The sequence below is a fragment of the Syngnathus floridae genome, chromosome 5 (assembly GCF_059516105.1).
Source record: "Syngnathus floridae isolate MCC-2025c chromosome 5, RoL_Sflo_1.0, whole genome shotgun sequence".
NCBI classification, from domain to species: domain Eukaryota; kingdom Metazoa; phylum Chordata; class Actinopteri; order Syngnathiformes; family Syngnathidae; genus Syngnathus; species Syngnathus floridae.
This window is the reverse complement of record NC_142417.1, coordinates 12,233,571-12,254,708: the sequence shown is the minus strand read 5'-3', so window position 1 is coordinate 12,254,708 and position 21,138 is coordinate 12,233,571. Positions and strand designations below refer to the sequence as shown.

Below are 21,138 nucleotides of genomic sequence, written 5' to 3'. Positions count from 1 at the left end.
ATCACGCTGCCTCTCAATAGGCAGCTGTGTTGGCACAGGCTGCGCTGCCTGTCCGCCTGCCTGCCAACCAACACTGTGCATAGGCACAGAGGCGAGAGAGCCAAGAGGATTGCATGGACAACCTCACTCAGCACAAATATACGAGGATACGACCAGCCTTGGCTTGATTGCACCAGAGCTCCTCACAAAATCCAAATAGTGTTATCAAGACCAAACTACAGTTGGACAATATTTGTTCCAACTACCCCCATATTAAAAAAAAATAAAAACAACAAATCATAGGGTAATGTTGCCAGAGATGAGACAGTGGTGCAAGTGAAGTAGATTTTTTTTTAATAAAGAATTGATTCACTTGAGAACACTGGTCATACAACACAGCGCATTATACATCTGCACTTCCAAATAAAAAAAACCAAATGACATATAAAAGAAATCCCAAATTCATGTTGAAGATCATGTAGATACAAAAAAATGTACAATCACTCAAAAGACTTAATCCACACATCATCTTGCTTTGCAGGAACATTATAATGTGTTCACATGGATGCACGAATGAGACAAAACATGACCAAGATGGTCAGTGTTGCTATGCATCAAGTGACAAAGTGCTTTAGAGATAAGAATGGATCAATGGCAACGTTGAGGTGGAAGACTGCAGCTACCTTGTAGAGCAGGTGTGCACACAGTCCCATATGTATGGAGCCCCACATAGCATGTTGTAAGAATCAGTAACAATGGAGCAAACAAATGATCCCACCCCTTAAATTGTGTGATGCAACTTTCCGTGAGTCTCTCTGAGACAGTCAATTCAGATTGTATATACACATGATTGAAGGAACATATTGTCAGAGCGTCATTGAGGAGTGTGTGATGACAGTTAGGAGCTCTATGGCTTTGTATGGATGCTTGCAATCAATCAAGAAAAAGCCAACATGATTTGTGTTTTCATATAAAAACTGAAAAATAGTTTGTGCTGTTACGGTGTGTTTGTGATGCAAAGTCTCTTGCCCAAAAATAACCCCCCACGCCCTTTCCCCTGCCCATCCCTCTCCCACAGAGAAAAAAAACAAAAAAATGTGACTAACATTGAGGAGTGTATCAAAGCACAACAGTGGGGCCCTCTAGTGTAATGAAACAATATATTTTTTCCCAAAAACTCCCTCCCTCTCTGTCATAGTAAAACATACAAATATAACATTTCATGATTACTTACATGATATACATTCCATCTAATAATGGGGTAAGCAGCTTTTATAAAGTTCAACAAGGAACCATTAGTATCTAAAATATTGTCCTATGGCAACGCTTGTGTGACTCTCATCAAAGATTGATGAGCGACAAAGACGACATACACGCAACCACTGACTTGTAGGTATTAGAGGAACCAAAAATAAACATCTTGTATTGTCGTGGCTGGGTCTCCTGCATGCGGGGAATTGTGCAGTGGTCCCTCAACTTAACCCTTTCCTGACATGACATGCAGCCTGACAGGAAATGATTCAACTCCCAAACTACTTCTGGTCCCTATTGAAGTGTTCATCAAATGTCACTCTCCAAGCAGAGATCGCACGTGTACATGAAAAGAATATATAAGCACAGTATCTGGGTGCGGTTTTTGTTTGTTTGTTTTCATGTGCCCCCCTTCTTGTTTTTGCAGACATTCTCGATAAAAGGCACCATGCATGATGATCAAACCCAGACAGAGAGAACCAAAAGAAGAAGAAGAAGAAAAAAAAAGAAGTCATCAGCAGCAGAATTTCCCTTCCAACTCTCGGAGTCGAAGGTTAAGGCCTCTATTTCTTACAGATGTGTTTCAGACGGCACCCTAGGGGAGAGAGGCATGTGTTTAAAATGAATGCTATGCTTATCTGCATTGGTAAATGTTTGAAAAAGAAGAAACACATATTCTCACCTTTTCTTACTTAGCTCTCATTCTCATATTGACTCAAGCGCTTCTTAGACTTGAGCTCTTTTAACCACGGGGGTGATTCCTCCTCACTGATAAAAAAGAAAAAAAGTCTGACATGGAGAACTAATGTATTGACTCACTATAAGTCAAAAAGACAGTATGCAATAAAAATGTTTCTCAACGCTGGGAAGGCTTACTTATTTTCTTTCCCACCAGCTGGGGGAAGTACACGAGCAGCCCGAGGCAGGAAGGGCGATTTGGGAGAGCGAGAAAGAAGGGAAGCGGAGGGTGTGTCACTTTGATTGTCAGAGTCGCTCCTCTTCTTCAATTGGACCTAGCAGCAGAAATTGAACGCAGTTAGACAGAACAAACATGCTTCAGACATGGCTGACAGTGAATCCCTTTAGTGGATTTCCCCCGCTTAATTGAATATTGACCTTTAAAGCTTGAGAGTCCACCCCGGGGAACAACGCAATTCTTTGTGGCTGAGAAGCAAAAGTAGCAGCGGCGTCTGCCCCTCTGGCCTGCTCCTCAGAATCGACTTCATCCATCTTACACTCAACCTTCTCCTCTGTCAGGGGAAAAACAACATAAGCCGATTGGTGAGTAGAATGCCATTAAAAGGAACCTTCCACCATAATCCAATCCCCCCTACACAGTTTTATGCATAACATGTCAAAAAGAGTCTGTGAGGCGGGTTAAAACTGACCTCTATGTGTTCGTATCAAATTAAACAGCTATCCATACACAATTTATGCTAATTGGGGCTTTAAATAAGAATCTTGACTCTTGAGAAATATGTTGAAAATGGAATTTAGCATTGCCTAGTGCATTCATGTGTGAATTCTTTTGGAGAGATGTTGAGAAATAATCAGGTATACCATTTATATACCATGAGCACCCATGCTCAGTAGTAATACTGTACTTTGCTTTTAGTGAGATGCAATTGAATATTTTCGATTTGGTTCTTTAGCAAAGACAAACCTGTGGAGTCTCTGTAGAGCCAGTCCTCAGGGGGGGCTTCCTCTGCCCCACCTTGAGTAGTCTTCTGACGGGCAGCTCTGGAGGGCCGTGTCCTGGGAGCACGCTTCTTTCCAAGTTGAACTCTGGACCGGAGGACACCAGTGTCTAACAGAGTGGTTGGTGCCTTTGGCATAGACACAAAAAATATATATATTCCAGAATGAGTGCATTAAGAGTACTATTTTGGGGACATTGATACATTTACACATGATGACACTTACATCAGGGAACGTCTGGTTCTCAGATTTCAAGGGTAGATGCAGGCCATCAAAGCTGTCGCTTTCCCCTTGTGGATGGGAAGAAGTTGTGTTCCTTGGAGAAAGGCTGAGGTTGCCTTCTGAGCTGGGAGTGGCAGGAGTTGGGCTAGAAAAGGAGAGCAAAAACAAACTTGAGCCTGATGCGGGAGATTGACCAACTATCTCCACATTGAATGTAAAATGAAATAATTATTTCAGAAAAGAATCTATTTTCAATCAAATCCAAGTGAATCCTGTGCATGTTGTGATATTCTATTTTCACCACAGGAGGTCAGTAATAGTCACTATTTGGAAAGACATGGATTCTCTCGCAGTGATCATCAGCATAGATAGAAAGCTTTTAATATTTGAATACCTTTTTAAACCCTCACAATATTCCTTACAATGGACTTGGCATTGACTTGTAATAATTTTAATCTGAATCTTTTGTTGCACTGCTTTTGAGATTTGTGCAACATAAATGTTTTTGGACAACACAATTAAATTTATAGAGATGTCCTCAAACAGTTACATTCTCATTTTTTCATTTATTTTAATTTCAGACAGATTGATGCACTTTGTATCAATTCAGTGACAGACTTAAGAAACATGTTAATAGTTATTAAAGGAGACTTTGACTTTTGACTTTTATTCTGTGTTCTAATTTGATGTATATGTATTTCTTTTTTTTTTAATATTAACAAGGATACAATTGCTATGCTTTGGAGTACTCATTTTATCAACAAATTATACTATTTATGGCCGTGGCAGTGAGTTGGGTGGCATTAGAATATTTTCTGCTTTCTTTGGTGTAGCAGAATGTCTGAGAATAAACCCCAATTTTTAAAGTAGACTCCTCACACAGTTGGTCTTTTCATACCTTTAGTTCAATTGCTACACCTTTATTTATTCAAGCAAAAGTGCTACTTACTACTTTTGTCTAATATGCAACACTATTGTCCTGGATTGTCACCTTCTTACATTCATACACGAGTTGCTTGCCTGAAGTCTAGCTTTTATTTGAAATTAAGGGAAGTGATTTGACGAGGAACATCTCCCTAGTAATTTTGACAATAAACTCAAAACACAAGTCTTTCCAATTTCAATTGTGAATTCTTATTTCGAGTTATTTATGAATGGAAATGATCCCAAATGACTACGAGCCAAATTCTCACCTTTGCACATTAGTAGTTTTTTTTTTTTTACATGCCTGGGCTTGTACACTTTTCATCCACGCATATTCTCCTGACAAGAACTCTGACACATTTACCGCACCTAAGCTGGGAATGAATGCGGAAACACCAAGGAGGAGCAATTCACTTGAGAACCGAGGCTCCTCGAAAACCCTGGGACCTGTACTTTTCCTAAGTTGTGTGTATTGCCCACATGATGACGATAAAGATGATGCAGATGATTGAAGAAGTATTTGTTCCATGCAAGATGTGTGTTTACCTATCATCAATGCGCAGTCCAGTCTCCCAAGTCCCATACTGACTGTCCGTCTCACCCGCTGGAGTTTCAGAGTCCTTCCGCTCATCCTCAACACTGACACCTTGCTCCTGGGGGAGAGAGACGAAGAGAATCTGAATAGCGAGAAAGAAAACCTATAGATATTTAAAACGAGCCCATCTTAGTTCTAAAAGAATGAATGAGTGACACAGCATAGCCTTTATTAAATCTGGTCATACATTCTAGCAACGTCTAGCTCTCCCAAAATACAATATCAACTCTAGTGCTAGTTGAGAAACGTACATCATAATTCCATAACTACTAAAAGGCTCACATTGAAAGATCTGCTTTGGAAAGATAATGAAAGGCAAAGCGTTTGGTTTATGGAGGCAGAACCCGAGCAAGGACAAAGATAAAGACGGGTGGGTGACTGTGCGTTTGCCGTCTAGTGAAGCATGGTTCTTTTAATGAGGCTGATACAGAGGACATACTGTCTCAAAGCCACACACAGCCAACAGAGGCGTGTCTGCACATGAACTGATAAACCTGCCCTATATAGGAAAACACAATAGGAAATCCTTCCGTCCTCATATGTTGCCTGAGGGTTGGATAGGGAAACATGATACACCTGTCTCTGTAATTGCCACCCTGTACTGCCAGTTCTATGAGAGCAGAGCAGTGAGTACAAGCATCACTTCTCTCCCAAAAGCTTTCCGAATTGGGCAAATCCATCCTGGAGTAGTTGTCAGTGTAAAATGTAATTTGACCTACTTTCTAGGGTACAATTATGTTTACAGTCAGACATGGTTGTCCAACACACTTTACGTTTGAAGCATTGTAGGACTTCACAAGTAAATCAAGAGGCCCAGCATAGGCCGCCATTACAAGTGTACCATGTAATTGCTATCCTCAGTTCCAGATGGAGACTTTGGGAATTATGTCACCACCCTCTTGCCTTTCTTACACTGCCATCATCATTGTCAAAATGCCAAAGAAAATCTTGATTCCAGGCCTCGTTGATTATAAAAATTCCTGTCCGATACGTATGTATGAGTTACTGTATAAAACACAGAGAACATTATGCAAGCAGCTCATTGCTTTTACTCAAAATGTTTTTGCAGCATTTTAATGCATTAACTGACATCTGGAAAAAGTGAAACACCAAACTACATTTAAAATAATTTGGTAATCCCTTACCATTATTATCCTGAAAAAGACTGCAACTGTCAATCACTTCTAATAAAGGCCCAATCTACCCTATTCTATTTCCAGATAGGAAACATTTGTGAGACACCCAAAATCTCCTTTTTCTGAATAAGATTCATAATTTAAATATCTACTATCACATTAAACACACATGCTGAACACCCATTCAATGTGCTTACTAAATAAAGCAGGGCCACAAGTCTACTTGGAATGATATATAGCTGTCAGAAGGATTTTTTTTTTCCTCTTAATAACATTAGCACATTAGCAATCACCAGCTTGCCCTTGAGGACAAGCTGGGTGTGCCGGGGAAACAAACAAAGAGCGGATGAATGGAAGGATGAAGGAGAGGGAGCTGGTCAAGTGGGAAGTGGTTAGAATAAAACATTGGAAATTGTAACAATATATTTCTTTGATTAATGAGTGATACACATGTCTCATGACACAAGACAATTATTAGGGTCAATTACTAGACTGAACTTTAAAAGCAAATGCGCGAAATATTGGAACTATAATTCTGCTAATAAAAAAATAATGAAAAAAAAATCCTCAACTACGAAGATACAAATTTGTGCCAGATCTAGTTGTTAGAATTCTCTGCTTGCAATCACAGAATCTACAATCATCATCCCAGAAAAAAATAAACTGAGTATTACTACATGTCAGAGAGGCATTTCATTACGTAAATATATATTTCAACACGCAAACACAAGAGGGCCCAAAGGTGAACAAAACATCTCGTAAGAACAGAGTAAACAGTAAAGGAATGTAGAAATCTCTCTAGTCTTAAGAATTTACCATAGAATGAGTCGGATTTGACATCAGCCTAATTCTAACGTGGCCCGGTAAAAAAAAAAGAAGAGATTTACAGGATTATTCGCGTTAGTTGTAGTCTGGAGTTTAGTTTTCATTTCTTTTCCACATTTTTGTGGTGAAGGTACACAATGACTATCACATATTCGAAATATGTTTTTTGCGTGCATCAACTGCCACACACAGCAAGCACCTTTTAAGTGCTGCTGGATATTACGAGTTATTGGCTCAGCTAGCAAATGAGCACGAATACACTCAAACAATAAGAACAAAAAGTTAAAGATTATCCTTGATATTCTGATCTGCAGACAAACTAACAGGCTCTTCTACAAAGTACATACAATTTTTTTTTTTTTTTGGTTACTTTCCTACCCTAGCCATCTACCCAACCCCTCGCTCCTATTCATTATGTGTGGAAAAGGTAACAGTTTGGGACTTGGCTTCCATCCCTTTATACAGTCAAATAATGATTAAAAGCACAACTGGCAAAGTCCAATGTCTGCCTCTATAAAACCAAAAGACATGTTTTGATGTAAAGTCACAGATGCGTAATGAAAACATTGTTTATCTTTAGCTGTTATGACTCATGAAGCATTGTACAGCAAAGAGCTGTTACCTAAAGATAGGAGTGAGTCTACTTACTGCAATGTATCCACAGATGGCTTTCTAAATCTGTCTTAATCATAGAGCATAAAGTAAATCTGCTCACAAGGGTACAGATAATCGACAATCTTACGAGGAACACAGGACATAAACGACTACGAAACTATTGCTACATAAAGTACCACGCCTACATACTTGGAAAGAATTTTTGAGCAGCCTGTATAAAATTTTGGGCACAGTCTTGCTTCAGTAGAAAAGGGTCTTCCCCAAATTGTTCCCACAAAGACTTGTCCAATTGAATAACACACAAAATTAAGGTACAGAGGCACACAGGACACTGAGTCAATCATTGATGATTATTTAAGAGATTAAAATACTTTTGCCAGTACAGGGAGATTTCTGTCTCTAATTTTGACGATATGCCTTAGCAATTAAATCATTTAAAAAAAATCACAATAAATAAATAAGGAAAATAGTAAAGGGGGTATATGAAGATGGAAATTTAAAAATAAATCAGAGACCGAGGTAGTGTGAGCTTTGCAATGGGGAAATTTTGACGATATAGCTTAGCAATTAAATTAATTTTTACAATAAATAAATAAGAAAAATAGTGAAGGAGGTATATGAAGATGGAAATTTAAAAATAAATCAGAGACTGCAATGGGGAAATGCTACATGCACATTTCTGAAAAAAGAATCCGATTTCAGGATGCTATCTTACAGCAGTTGGGGTGTTGGGTGCGGTGCGCCTCCGTAAGGACAGACGTTGCTGGCTGCGCAGTGAGAACCTGCGAATTGACTCCCTGCTGCGGGATGCCAGTGAGCGCAAGGAGCTCGTTCTGTTGAAGTGTCCAGCTCTGACCTCTCCTCGCTCTCTCTCCACTGAACTGGAAAAAAGGCTGAGTGCCCCATGAAAGGAGCGACGGACATTTCCTACCCATCCCGACACTTGGGACTGCGCCACTGACAGCTTGTCCCCTAAATACTCCATCACAGTCCAACCCGGACAAAACAAGCTTTGTCACGATCGTCTCTGAGCTGAGGTGCGACAGTGGCAAGGTATCATTAAAAGTGCAAACATGCAGGAACTTTGTCCTAAAGGCTGCTGGTGGCTGCTGGCTCAATACTGCAGCAGTGCGGAAGGCGAGGGCGCAAAACTGCCCATGTGTTCCGACATGGGAGCAAATGCTCATATGTCGCTTATAACAGCAGCCAGTCTGACCATAACAGGAGCAAGTCACTCTTTGGTTTCACTTGTTAATGTCTTCCCTGCATTGCAGTCCCAGATGAGCCACAAGGGCTGCGTTTCAGCTCATCACTGTCAAAGCTTCGGGCTGTCAGCCAGTGAATTGTGACACCTCTAATGTCTATTTTGATGCACACAAGATATGCTTGCTATGATATTCCTGTAAACCAATGCCTGGATGTGTAATGTGATGCAAGACTGCTCTACAGCTAATATTTACTTTTAGCTAGTGCACCAAATAATGTGCTGTTTACCAACAGGCTCTGCCATGTTTCGTTGCCTCCGAGGGCAGAAGGTAACAACTACTCATGCCCTGACAAAGATTTTCTAGACTCTTGATGAGCTGACACAGCTAACAAAACTAAGTAATAATTCAATTTTTAAAAGATCTCTCAGAATCAACTGGCATATGCTCATCTGTCCTGATTCCAGTTTCAGCTGTAGCCAAAAAGACACTTCTCCCAGGTTACCTTCCTGAATAAAGCCAAGGTTAAAAAGGGTGAAAAATCCATCAATGGTTAACCTCCCACGGCTACTAGGTGGTGCTATCCCAGGTAAAACGAAAATGACAAATAGTTGCAAAAGGAAATCTTCTGTGCTAATTTGTATTCCACCAAGAAACACAGAGAACAACCACTGGCAGGAGCAAAAGATGTGGTAGGAAAGACAAATCCAGAGTAGGGAGGGGAAAAATAGAGACTGTTTTCTCCTTGCTTTAATCTGCAGGTACAGACAGGTAGGACAAAATGCGTCAGCGGTCCTCCTTTCTGTATTCAGGACATTAGGACTCACTGTCAAGGAGAAACTGGGTGGAGAGAGGGAGTGTGGAGTCAGAGAGCACGAGAGCAAGAATGGGAGGTCCCTGATTCCAAACAGGAGGGAGAGGGACGGTGAAAGGGGAGGGTTCTGCGGTGCTCTTGCTCAGGCCTCTTTTGATTGCAGTGCAACAACGTTTAAGTGTCATCGCCACAAAATAAAGGACATGGAAGCAAATACAGAGGGATGGAAATGAGGATGCAAAAGCACAAAATTAAAAACAAAAACTGTGAAAATAACCAGACTGTGATAACATGAGTTTTTGAGCAGAAATAAAAGTGAACGGTTTTGCACAACACTGGAGTGCAAGAAACTCCAAGTTAAAAAAATACCCCATATGCACTTCACTAGTTCATGTCAGAGTCAACTGGAACAGAGAAGCTAAAATGCTGCATCACTGTCCAACTACGCCCCCTGCAGGTAATCTTTGGAACATACCCGGTGAGGCGCACTTACCGGAAAACAGCTGAGTAATTATTCTCTCGTGAGAACAGCTCACAAATCCACGTTTCCCAAATTTTCCTGAATGTGAAAACTAATGGTCACTTCTGTAGCCTCACCGTGGTACAAAAAGATGTTACTTTGGAAAATGTGGTCAAGGTATAGGAATGACTGTAGATGTGAAGAAAATGTATGCAATAACACCACTTCATTTCTGTAGCAAATAGTTTATCACAAATATTTTCTCTGTCCTGGATTCATATTTGAAATAATAATAATAATCTCTATCCCACCCAAGTGACCAGTTGTGACTCACATCAATTCCCACTTTTGATGATATCATTCAATGCACAGCATAAACCAGGCAAATACCCAACAAAGGAGCCTAAAGGTAATTTGTACAATTATATTTTTAAACATGTAGAGAGCGGGCTCCTAGAAAAATGTGTAGGCGGTGTAGTATTACTCACCCAGAAGTGGTGCGGACTCAAGCAACACGACCATAAGTACAAGTTGTACAACAAAGCACTCAGCCTCATGCCCATCTCTGCTCTGCTCAGAACCACGCACCGGCTCCCCTTTGACTAACACTGTGATGTCATCACACAACCATCACATCTCATCTGTGTGACTCAAAGGACCCTCCCCAACAAAGGTTTTTATGCCAACGACTATTTTGATTGGTTATGCATCGATCCGATCTTCAATAGTAACATTATCTGCCCCAAACAACTACAACAGATCATGCTTATAAATTAGAAAGGATCATTCTGAATGACCTTTTGAGGATGCCACACGGGAATGTTACTGGTGAAGAAATGGCATGATTGCTCAATTTGTTTTTCAGTGTTTCTATTAATTCATACACATACGAATGGCAACTGCATAAAAACAAGATTATTTTGTCTTTCGTCAATATAAGCAGTCACTACCACTTATAACCACTAGATGGTGGTAAAGACATTAAAAAGGGAAACAAAGAAAACAAGCATATTTAACCATATTCCAATTTAAGTACAGTAATGTTGTTTTCATAGTTATAGTTTGTAAGCATGGGGCATTGAAGAAAATCCTTTCTGCAAGCCACACTTGCATTGCAAGCCATCTCATGTCACAGCTTTCCCTGAGCCAATTCTAACAGGCTTCTGACGACATGCAAAGAATTTGGTTAATCCAATCTTGAATTGCAGGCAAGATTTGCCACCGTTTGACAGGCAACATGGTGTAAAGGTGATCCTGTAATGCCATTCCTTCAACATCCATCCAATTATTAGTCCCTAATAGTCCCAGGCACATTTTGGCACCCTCCAAGCTGTTTTAGTCGTGCACGATTTTAGCATACATTTAACATATTTCTTCCCTTTCTTTAGAGAGATTGGATTTTTTTTCCCCTTGCGATACACAGTGTGTTTTGCATTATGCATTTGATTTCCAAACAAATTCCAATAAAAATGTCTTGCAGCTGAAATTAAACTTACCCAGCTCTGGTGGTCCTGTTCTCTGTGGGCGCTCCGACTTCGTATTCTAGAGGCACTTTTTTCGAAAGCAACACCAGATGGCGCCGATCGACGTGACATGCTGCGAGAACGCATCCTGTTGGGCTCCTTGTAACACAAACAGACAAAAGTGGATTGACCTGGAATTTTTTTTTTTGCCTGTTCCAAAAATGTTTTTTTTTTTTAATTCAACCTCCAACTTGCCTGGAATCCGTGGGATCTCCTACGGTTCCGGACCTCTTCCTGATTGTCTTGGGATTTTAGTTGTCTGGGCAACCAGACCTGATCAACAGGAGCACTGCTGGGAACTCTGCTTGTTGACTCTCTTTGGAGCAAAGGGTCCAAGTAAACTGGTTCAGCTTGCCTACGGTGCCACTGGCTGTGTGAGCCAAGGGAATGTTCAGCCGCCATTAAGAGCAGTTCTGGGTTGACTTTGGTTGTGTGTTTTTTGGGCTCATGAAGAGGTTTGCGGTGAGACATCTCAGTTGATTGGAGCTGCCGTGGGTCAACTGAATTCTGTGGAGGTATCTTCCACGTGATATCTCTTTCAGGTGCAAGTCGTAATGAACCGCCAAAATTGGAGTCTACTTCTTGAATACTGGAAACGGACAGGAAATTTGGATTTGGGGCTTCTGGCTGAGATTGAGATATGAACGAGTCCACGTCAAGAATGGAAGGTTTGTAGGGCTCTTCGGCTCTCGGGGAGGGCTGCTTCCATCTCATGTGTTGAGAGGTGGCAGTTCTGATCAAAGAGTCCACATCCACCACTTTGGGCCTCAGAGGGGGTTGATCGGCCTTCATTCTCTCCTGTTCCTCTTTCCTTTGTTTCTCCTTGAGCCTGTGTCGCTCTGCTTCTTGAAGTCTGGCAATCTGTCTCATTTTCTCTGCCTCAGCCTTTTCCAGTTTCTCTCTCTCTGCTTCCCATCTTTGGTTCTGTCTCTCAGCGTGGCGCTGTTTCTCCCTTTGCAAGTCTCGCAGCCTGTCCAGCTCTTTCAACTGCTCTCTTTCAATGGCTTCCGCATGCTCCCTCTCCAGTTGTCCTAGTTTTTCCTTTTCTTGATCAATCCCTTTCAGTCTTAGCTTTTCTTGTTCTACTGCCATGAGTTTGGCTTTTTCAGCCTTCTCTCTGAACCATTGCTTTTCAAGCTCATAAAGATACCTCTCGTTTTCTTTCTGCTTGTGTTTTTGGTCAATGAGGTTTCCTGCTTCTTTTTCTTTGAGGCTCTCCAGTTCCTCCATTCTCTTATTCCTTTGCAATTCCAAAAGAAGCATCTCCTTATCCAGCTCTGTCTGTCTTTCTTCTTCCCTCTGTCTTAGTCTTTCCCACTCGCGCTGCCTCTCTTGATCCAGTTCTTGCTGCTTCTGAAATTCCCGCTGGCGCTCTTTCTCCTGCTCCCTCAGTCTCAGCTGTTCTTGCTGCCGCTCAAGTTCTTGCACTCTCTCCCTTTCTTCTCTATGCCTCTTTTGTTCTTGTTGCCTCTCAAACTCTCGCTGTCGCTCCATTTCCTGCTCCTTCAACCTCATTTTTTCTTGCTGTCGTGCAAGTTCTCGTTGTTTCTCCATTTCTTGCTCCCTCTGCCTCAGTTGTTCATGCTGCTTCTCAATTTCTCGGTGTCTCGCCATCTCCTCCTCCCTCAGCCTCAGTCGTTCTTGTTCAAGTTCTTGCTGTCTCTCCATTTCTTGTTCCCTTTGCCTCAGCCGTTCTTGCTGCCTCTTGAGTTCTCGTCGTCTCTCCAGTTCCTGCTCCCTCAGCCTCTCCTGTTCTTGCTTTCGCTCCAGATCTCGCTGTCTCTCCATTTCTTGCTCTCTTTGCCTCAGTCGCTCTTGCTGTCTCTCAAGTTCTCTCCGTCTCTCTTTTTCAAGCTCTCTCTGCTTCTCAAGTTCTCGCTGTCTCTCCATTTCCTGCTCCCTCAGCCTCTCCTCCTGTTCTTGCTTTCGCTCCAGGTCTCGCTGTCTCTCCATTTCTTGCTCTCTTTGCCTCAGTCGCTCTTGCTGTCTCTCAAGTTCTCTCCGTCTCTCTTTTTCAAGCTCTCTCTGCTTCTCAAGTTCTCGCTGTCTCTCCATCTCCTGCTCCCTCAGCCTCATTTGTTCTTGCTCCCTCAACTTCATCTGAGTGTGTTGTATTTCGATTTCTCGCTGTCTCTCAATTTCTCGCTCCCTTTGCTTCAGTTCTTCTTGTTGCCTCTCAAGTTCTCGCAGTCTCTCCATTTCCTGCTCCTTCTGTCTCATCTGTTCTTCCTGCTCCCTCAGCCTCATCAATTCGTGCTGCCTTTCAACTTCTCGCTGTCGCTCCTCTTCCTGTTCCTTCAGCCTCATCAGCTCCTTCTGCCTCTCAAATTGCCGCTGTCTCTCCCTTTCCTGCTCCTTCAGTCTGGTCAGTTCTTGCTGTCTCTCCATTTCACGTTGCCTCTCATGTTCTTTCTGCTGCTCCTTTTCCTTCAGCCTCCTCAATTCTTCTTGTCTTTCCTTTTCCAGCTCCTCCAGTCTCATCTGTTCTTGATGCCTCTCCAATTCCTGTTCCCTCAGCCTCATCAGTTCTTGCTGCCTCTCAAGTTCTCGGTGTCGCTCCTTTTCCTGTTCCTTCACCCTCCTGAGTTCCAACTGCCTTTCCTTTTCCTGCTCCTTTTGCCTCATCAGTGCTTGTTGCCCCTCCAGTTCCTCTTCTCTCTGCCTTTGCAATTTTTGTTGTATTTCCTTTTCTTGTTCTCTCTGCCTATGCATTTCTTGCTGTCTCTGCTTTTCGAACTCTCTTTGCCGCTCTAGGTCACGTTGCCTTTCCATTTCCTGCCTCCTCTGTAACTCCTGTTCTTTCTGCTTTGCCTTTTCTTGCCTGAAATGCACTTGGCTCTGCTTTTCAATTTCTTTCAAATCTTCATACTCTAATTCTTGGAGGTTCTGATTTTGAAGCTCTCTCTGTTTTTGTTTCTCCCTTTCAAGTGCCTTACGTCTTTCAAATTCTCTTTGCATCTCCCTTTCCTTCATCTGTGCAAACTGTAAAATGGCTTGTCTCTCAATTTCCATTTGTCTCTGTTTGTCTCTATTGATAACTTTTATTTGGTCATTTTGCCTTTCATCCTCCTTTGTTTGCTCTTTTTTTACTACCTCTGTCATTTCCCCCGCTGTCGGCACATCCAGCGCTGATACCACCTGCCTGGCTGAAATCTGGCTAACCCTCGTCATGTCCTCGTGTTTCTCTTGACTTTTTTTTCCAAAAGTTGCATTTAATGACAGATTCCTCTTGATAGCAGCTACCGTACCTTGAGAGGTTTCATGTCCAGAACCTATATCATCATAAGGCACAGTTGAATCCATAATGTCTGAACCAGTATTAGACTCCTGTATTTGTCCGGTCAAGGCAAAATAAGTTGCTTTGGGTTTTGGCTTTTCATCCGTCTCCAACGTTTTCATGCGTTTCGGTGCTGCAGCTATTTCTTCATTGTCTGCTTCTCTCTGCTTGTCCTTATTCATTTCTTTATCATTTATTGATTGCTTTTGGGTAACATTCGCCACATCAGGTTCTTGAACTACACCTTTTGTAGGCCATTTCTGCAAGGATCCTATTCGCAAGTATCGAGGCTGTTGCTCCATTGCCATTGTTGAAGCTGGTTCTTCTCCTATTAAACCAGTTGTCTCCTTCATTAGCCTCTTCCCTTCTGAGTGTCTGCAGCGCAAGGTCATGGCTTTATCTTCCCGCTGAGCAGATGGAATGCTCTCACTCACCGCTCTACTTTCGCCCACGGCTTGCACTGTGTCAATGGCATGGTTCACTCGCAGGGGACTTGGAGATACTGCATCTTTATAGATGGCAGTCACCAGAGTTCCTTCGTTCTCATTTTTTCCTCCTCTCAAAGATGGGTTACGGACTAAATTTGCACCATTGGTCACACTGGATATCTCCACAATATTATCAAATAAGGACGCTCGCACTGTCTGCGCTTCAACACTGGGAGCGCTTTGATTGTTGGAGGGGGTTGCCCCACTTGGCACAAGTTCTGTCTCGGGACTTGCTGTCATTGAGCTGATCTTTTTTTGTTGATCTACAGCCATCTTGGCACTGGGGTTGACTGCTTCAAGCTAAACAAAACAAAAAAGGATCAGAGGTATACTGTAATACAAACGAATGGAATTATATTATAAAATGGATATAAAATATCAATGCTATTTTTTGTGATATCAAAGAAATAAAATCAAGAACAATTATTTAGAAAGACATTTTTTCCACCATTAATCTGGCCTATGACAGCTCAATTAAAAAACAAAAGTGCAGCGATGAAAGAAAAATAAACCGAGAACGTGGTTGCACATGTGCCCTCATAACTGGAATGTGGCTCAAACTCATGCTACGATACGGCAGTCAGCACACATCTGCCACCATTAAAATACCTGTGATGAACCCCAAATACATTTCACATGTTCTTGCAGGCATTCCTGATTTTTTTTCTTGCCATCTATCAGAATCCTCAAGCTTTTGTGCCAACATTGACTGCTATTTTGGAATGCAAAAAAATTCCTCCAACTTGTCTACAGCCCCAGATCCAGCACCACTGTAGGTATAGATGAGCATTGTTTTGTTTGTGCAAAAATCAACCTTAGCCTTCTTTAACCTTGTTTTTGTAAGACTACATTAATATTTTCCAAACACGATGGGAAATGTGTTATGGTCCAATGAAACAACTCCCTTTGTATATATAAAAGTATATTCTTTCAAACAACGAAAAAAAATATAGTACCAGAGAAACACTATTTCTGAATTCTACTTAACCCTCATAACAGTGGGTGTGGTGTAGCAGTAACGTTCAAACCCAGAGTTGATATTTTCACACATCCCTGCTAGGGCATTTACTAACAGCCACCATGGCTGCAGAAATGCTGCTGTGTTGGGTTTCTGAGCATACGCAGGAGTCCAACATTGATTAAAGTTCACACAGTATTGATAAAGGAAAAAAAAAATACAATCCTTATGTATACCAACACATGAAAAGCTCTTTTTCCAAACATGATTAACATTTTTGATATTTTGCAAATATTTTCATTTAGAGACCTGAACATAATTATTTGGCATTTACTGTCTTTTGGAAAATAGCTCTTCAATTCTACTGAGAACTTTAAACTTTATCTCTCGTTTAACATCAAATTACTGACAAATCCCAATGCAAACTCTTGTAAAAATCTATGCATCTCTTACCCTCCTTTGAGGATCTTTGCTGACCTCTTCATATTCTGCAGCCTCACTGAGTGAAACACTGCCAGAGTCAGACAACCCCTCAGATGAAAATCTGAAAAACACGAAGACAATGGAACTCAGGGATAAAACATACATGTGAAACATAAACTAATGCAGGGATGGCAGATCTTACTTTTTAGTGAGCTCAGCGGGCAGGTGGCGAGGTTTAAGCAAAGGTTTCACGACAGGACTCTGTGTTGAAGTTATATCCTCTGTTAGCTGCCTGATGAGCTGTTTAACCCCCACTTGAGGTTCGCCTTCAGGGACTGTCTGCTCTGGAGAGGGAATATCTGATGTTTGGCCAGAAGATATTCTCTCAGGAATGGAGGATGAATCAAGCAGGAGATTAATTCGTGACTTGATGCTTGCCCCTCGCTGATTCTCAGCCTCTTTTACATTTATTTGTTCTGGAATGTCGCCGCTCTGCTCATCTGAGGCAGATTGTTTCATGTCGATGCCAGTGTTCTGTCCCAAAGCATTGTCTTTTTCCTGCTGTGTCTTTTGTGGAAGTGCTGCTTCTTTTGAAGTGTTTTCCTTCACGTTGGCAGTGGTCGCTCTCCGGTGCAATGACAGACCAATAGACTCAAACTTAGATGTCAGATCAGATGAAAGAGGTTTTCCGCCAACCAAGTGTGGGGCAGGAACTGGTATCTCTAAATTGTTAGCAAACATAGCTGAAACAGGTCTGGGCCTCGAAGTTCGGGGATGCGGTCGGGGTGGGACAACTGTCACGGATTTATTTTGTTCATCCGCTTTCTCAATCAGATTAAGAAACCCCAAAGACTTGGCTCGAGCAATGGATGCCCCACCCTGCGTGGGTGTCATCTTGTTCTTAGGTTTCTGTCTTTCTGCTGGCATTGGAGGTATTTTTTTGCTGTTGTCCTCGGATTCAAAAGGAGGGGCTGGTTTAAATGGATGGACAACAGGCTTGGTTGTTTGCCCAGTACTCACCTTACTGGATGTTCTAAATGAGGTTGAGGCGGGACGACTGGAACTAGTTGACAAAGGCCCTGGCTTAACAATGGCTACTGGTTGCGGTGGTTTTGGACTGATGGGAAGCTCTACTTTGTATCCAGTGGTGTTAATGGATTCTGGTCTGGATTTGGTTAGCGGCTTTGGGGCAAGTATAGGCTTGATGGAGTTTTTTTTCTCCACGGCAAATGGTTTTGGAGTTAGCCGTGGTTTGGGGGCAGGGACGGGTTTTGGGAGTTCAGGAGCAATGATATGCGATGGAGTCATTGACGAACTTGTGTTGCTTGAGTCAGTCAGGGGACTCAAGTGAGGTCTTCCTCCTGTCATTGTCCTCCTAACCTCCGCACTCTGTACCTCCACCTGTGCAGCCATCCTCTCTTACATCACCTATGAACACAAACATTGTTCTCATTGGCCAAGCAAAATAGCCTCATGACAAGATCTCCTCAATATCACATTCAAAATATTGAATCTGGTTAGAATGGCCACTTCAACGATGACAGGTTGATAATAATAATAACATTGTTGGAGAAATTTAAGTTTAGGGGGGAAAATGTGATTTTGGGGATGTTTGTGGGTGATATTGACTAGATAACACGTGATCAAAAAACAACACTTTCATCAGAATCGCCTTTACTGTCATTATAATTTACATTCTAACGAAATGAGATTGCAACTCCAACAGGTGCTTTGCAAGGTGCATAAAAATAACAACTCTAAAAAACAAATAAACAAAATGTAAAATTGTGCAATGCAGTAAATATCTAAACAATATAAATAAGAAAAAAATATAGGTGTGAGCAAGGAAACTGGAAATATTACACGTTTAGTTATTGCACAAGAAAAGTGTTGGATGTTGATATTACACAATATTGCACTGGAAACAAGTTCTCATCACATTTTTTTTTTTCCATTAGGATCGCAACCACTTTGTTTATCTGGCCACTACTGTGGACTTTGTTTAGGGAGTGCCTTAAGTGGCAGCAGAAATATACACCATTTATTCAAGGTAATAAATCACACCAGAGAAATAAAGCATAGGTGTACACGAGTGACTAAGGACCGGTGCTGACAATCAGTAATAATCATCAACAAACGACAGCACCGGAAGCATTATTTTTAAAAGAAGTTTTTTTTTTTTTTTTTAATGTTATGTCTGCACTTCACTGATTTGTTCATTTCATTGTTTTTTTTCATGCATCCATTTAGCTGGCAAAAACATTTTCCCCTGTAGCCACAGGTCATGTGATGTAATGTGTGTGGTATTTTCATTGGCTGCTTGACGTTTTAACCCGATTCACTCATTCACTTACATGTCGATATTTTAAACCACAGCCACACTAGCTGATAAACCATAGCCAGAACCAACGTGCAACGTGACTGAACAGTTTAGTTGTTTGGCTGCTCCCCACTGTGCGTGGTTTGGGTCAGCACACTTTTTTTTTTTTAAATAAATCATCTTATCAGTGTCTATCAGAGTGTTCCCACGGGGTCGGAAACGTCAGCCGTCTGAAAAGAAAATGGGTAATGGCACACCTCTGAAGGTCTGAGCAAACTTGACAGGAGTCTGTTGTCACACAACAATGACCCCACCCCCAACGAAAGACACGAAAATCCCAAATACTATTTGCACTAAATTTATCTGCATTTCCTGGCTTTATTAAAAGGTTTCATATGTTGTACTGCAGGTGATTATACTGAAGATGAAGACCTCACATTAAGTTAGTTGGAAACGTTTTAAAAGGAAATTGAGGCTGCCAGCAAAAATACTTCCATTTTCCTGCATTTAGCCAATGACTCGTCATAACACACGTAAAGGAACATTGCTGTACTAAATTAAACTGCACAAGATCATGAACTCGGCAGCATATGAGAGGTTATCAATTCAACAAAATCCAATTTTACAAAAGCACTTACAGTTCTGAGGCTGTCCCTGTTTGACTTCTAAAAAGTACTGTGTCTTTTTTTGAATTGGATAATGTGCTCCAAATGTATTTGTGTGGAAAAATATCACTATAAATGTTGGTTCCTTGGGGCGGAGAATTAATAGTCGTGTTTTTTTTTCTTTTTACCTGAACAGATGTCAACAGTATGCTGTAGACCTGCAGCTTTTGTTGTAAGACAGCATATCACCCAAGAGGAAGGTGTTGAAGCAGCCTAAAAAAAAAAAAGATTTTATTATGATGCAAAAAAAAATAAAAAATACAACTGCTGTTCTTCCTGCAGCAGTACATAAATCAAAGCAGAATGGTGCACTAGGAACGGCACTATTTTTCATTTTGACACATGCTCAAACAAAGTGACATACTTGAGCAATAAGTCACACATTTGAGCAGTCATCCAGACAAAAAACAACAACCACAACCACCTACGTGAAAAAGTAATTAACCAAATGGTTATTCTGTGCTCGGAAACCCCCTCATCTGTCATCCCTTTAACAACTACTGTATAATTTCTGAAAAATTATGAACGGAGCTCCTTTCTTGTCTTTATAAATCAATGAATTAACCACACGTCAGAATGACAGGAGACAATTCAACCACAGTCGAATACAAAACACTTGCTTGTACATTGGTCTATCAGTATATATCTATGGTCATTGCTGATTTTTCTTAGCAAGCTGAAGAGCTTGATCAAAACCATTTAATAATAATCACGTCACATATTTTCTTAGTTTTCTTCAACACATTACATAAGCAAAAAAAAAAAAACTTTTGAGGGATGACATACTCCTGGAAAATTAAGTGTAATAAAAGGCAGTGATTTATCAAGCTATTACTGTATCAGCATAAAGTCCAGCATTTACTTACTAACCACGTTTGCTGTAACACCTGAACATCTTAAACAAAGATCACTGATGAACACATAGTGCTGCAATCAGCATTGATACACTTTTAGCCGCTTGTATTTAATAATGATACTTTTGAGTGTTTATATTTTGAAAATGTGCATCAAGTGCGAAATCTCCCTGTATGTGCTCGTTGAGCCCCCCAACGCCCGGAGCAGATTAGCAAAAGTCTGTGCTGGCCTGCGACAAAGTAAAGACCATTAAAAGTAACGCAGATACGTACATACGTTTCAAAGTACTATACGAAAACAGTAAATAGATAATTAATTAAATAAAGTTTAGATCGCGCAGCCAAGTAAACTCAAGCCATGCATGCAAAAACTAACTCAAGACAAGCCAACTAATCAAAATGGAAACACTGCCTGAACCTGTCTTTCACTGTTTGTGATGAGAAACACACGGAACTTACCTAACGATGTCCGATCTTCATCTTGCAGAGTCCAATTTTATTTTTTTTTACAAATGGGCTACATGGCTGTAGAACAGGGAACTTAGTAGGACAAATTCGAATCGTAACGATGGCTTTCCAGCTACTTAGCAGGTTCACTTTGCTAGCCAAGAGACTGCTATCCTGTCTCAGGTTGCGGTGTTGTTGACAGGGAGGACGAGACAGCGCTCGCCCATTTGACTGGCTGGGGAGCGAAATTACATTCCAAAGTATTTCCGGTTAGTATCTCCAAAATAAAACTTATACCTGGTCAATGACTAACTACAGAAACTGATGGCAAAACGTAGCGACTTCCTCTCAATACCGACTTGATGCTGTATAAAATTTTACGGAAATTGTAAAAACTAATTACATACTGACAGAGTACTGTATTTACGAACGTGCACGGGCGGACTACAAGTGTCTAGA

At 41.2% G+C, this 21,138-nt stretch overlaps 1 protein-coding gene across 2 annotated transcripts; it reads right to left on the bottom strand.

Moving 5' to 3' along the window:
• Window positions 1-310: 310 nt before the first annotated feature.
• On the bottom strand, window positions 311-20,896 carry LOC148398220 (uncharacterized). 2 transcript variants are annotated; one of them, XM_088375971.1, is made up of 13 exons: window positions 20,692-20,896; window positions 19,507-19,591; window positions 16,596-17,821; window positions 16,424-16,514; window positions 11,443-15,312; window positions 11,221-11,346; window positions 4,621-4,727; window positions 3,154-3,295; window positions 2,894-3,056; window positions 2,347-2,480; window positions 2,107-2,243; window positions 1,913-1,998; window positions 311-1,825 (listed from the first exon to the last, which is right to left on the bottom strand). In XM_088375971.1, exons 3-12 carry the CDS (start codon window positions 17,804-17,806, stop codon window positions 1,923-1,925), a joined length of 6,057 nt encoding a protein of 2,018 aa, XP_088232097.1. In that variant the 5' UTR covers window positions 17,807-17,821; window positions 19,507-19,591; window positions 20,692-20,896; the 3' UTR covers window positions 311-1,825; window positions 1,913-1,922. The 2 variants fall into 2 exon arrangements, with proteins under 2 accessions (XP_088232097.1, XP_088232098.1); XM_088375972.1 differs by having other exon boundaries at window positions 16,448-16,514.
• Window positions 20,897-21,138: the final 242 nt, after the last annotated feature.

Bases quoted from the DNA above. Each gene is read 5' to 3' on its own strand.
- LOC148398220 (XM_088375971.1), bottom strand. From the start codon at position 17,806: ATGGCTGCACAGGTGGAGGTACAGAGTGCGGAGGTTAGGAGGACAATG. The intron at 15,313-16,423 runs GTAAGAGATGCA...TGTTTTGTTTAG, and splicing joins GCAAAGATCCTCAAAGGAGG to CTTGAAGCAGTCAACCCCAG. The intron at 4,728-11,220 runs GTAAGTTTAATT...TCTCTCCCCCAG, and splicing joins AACAGGACCACCAGAGCTGG to GAGCAAGGTGTCAGTGTTGA.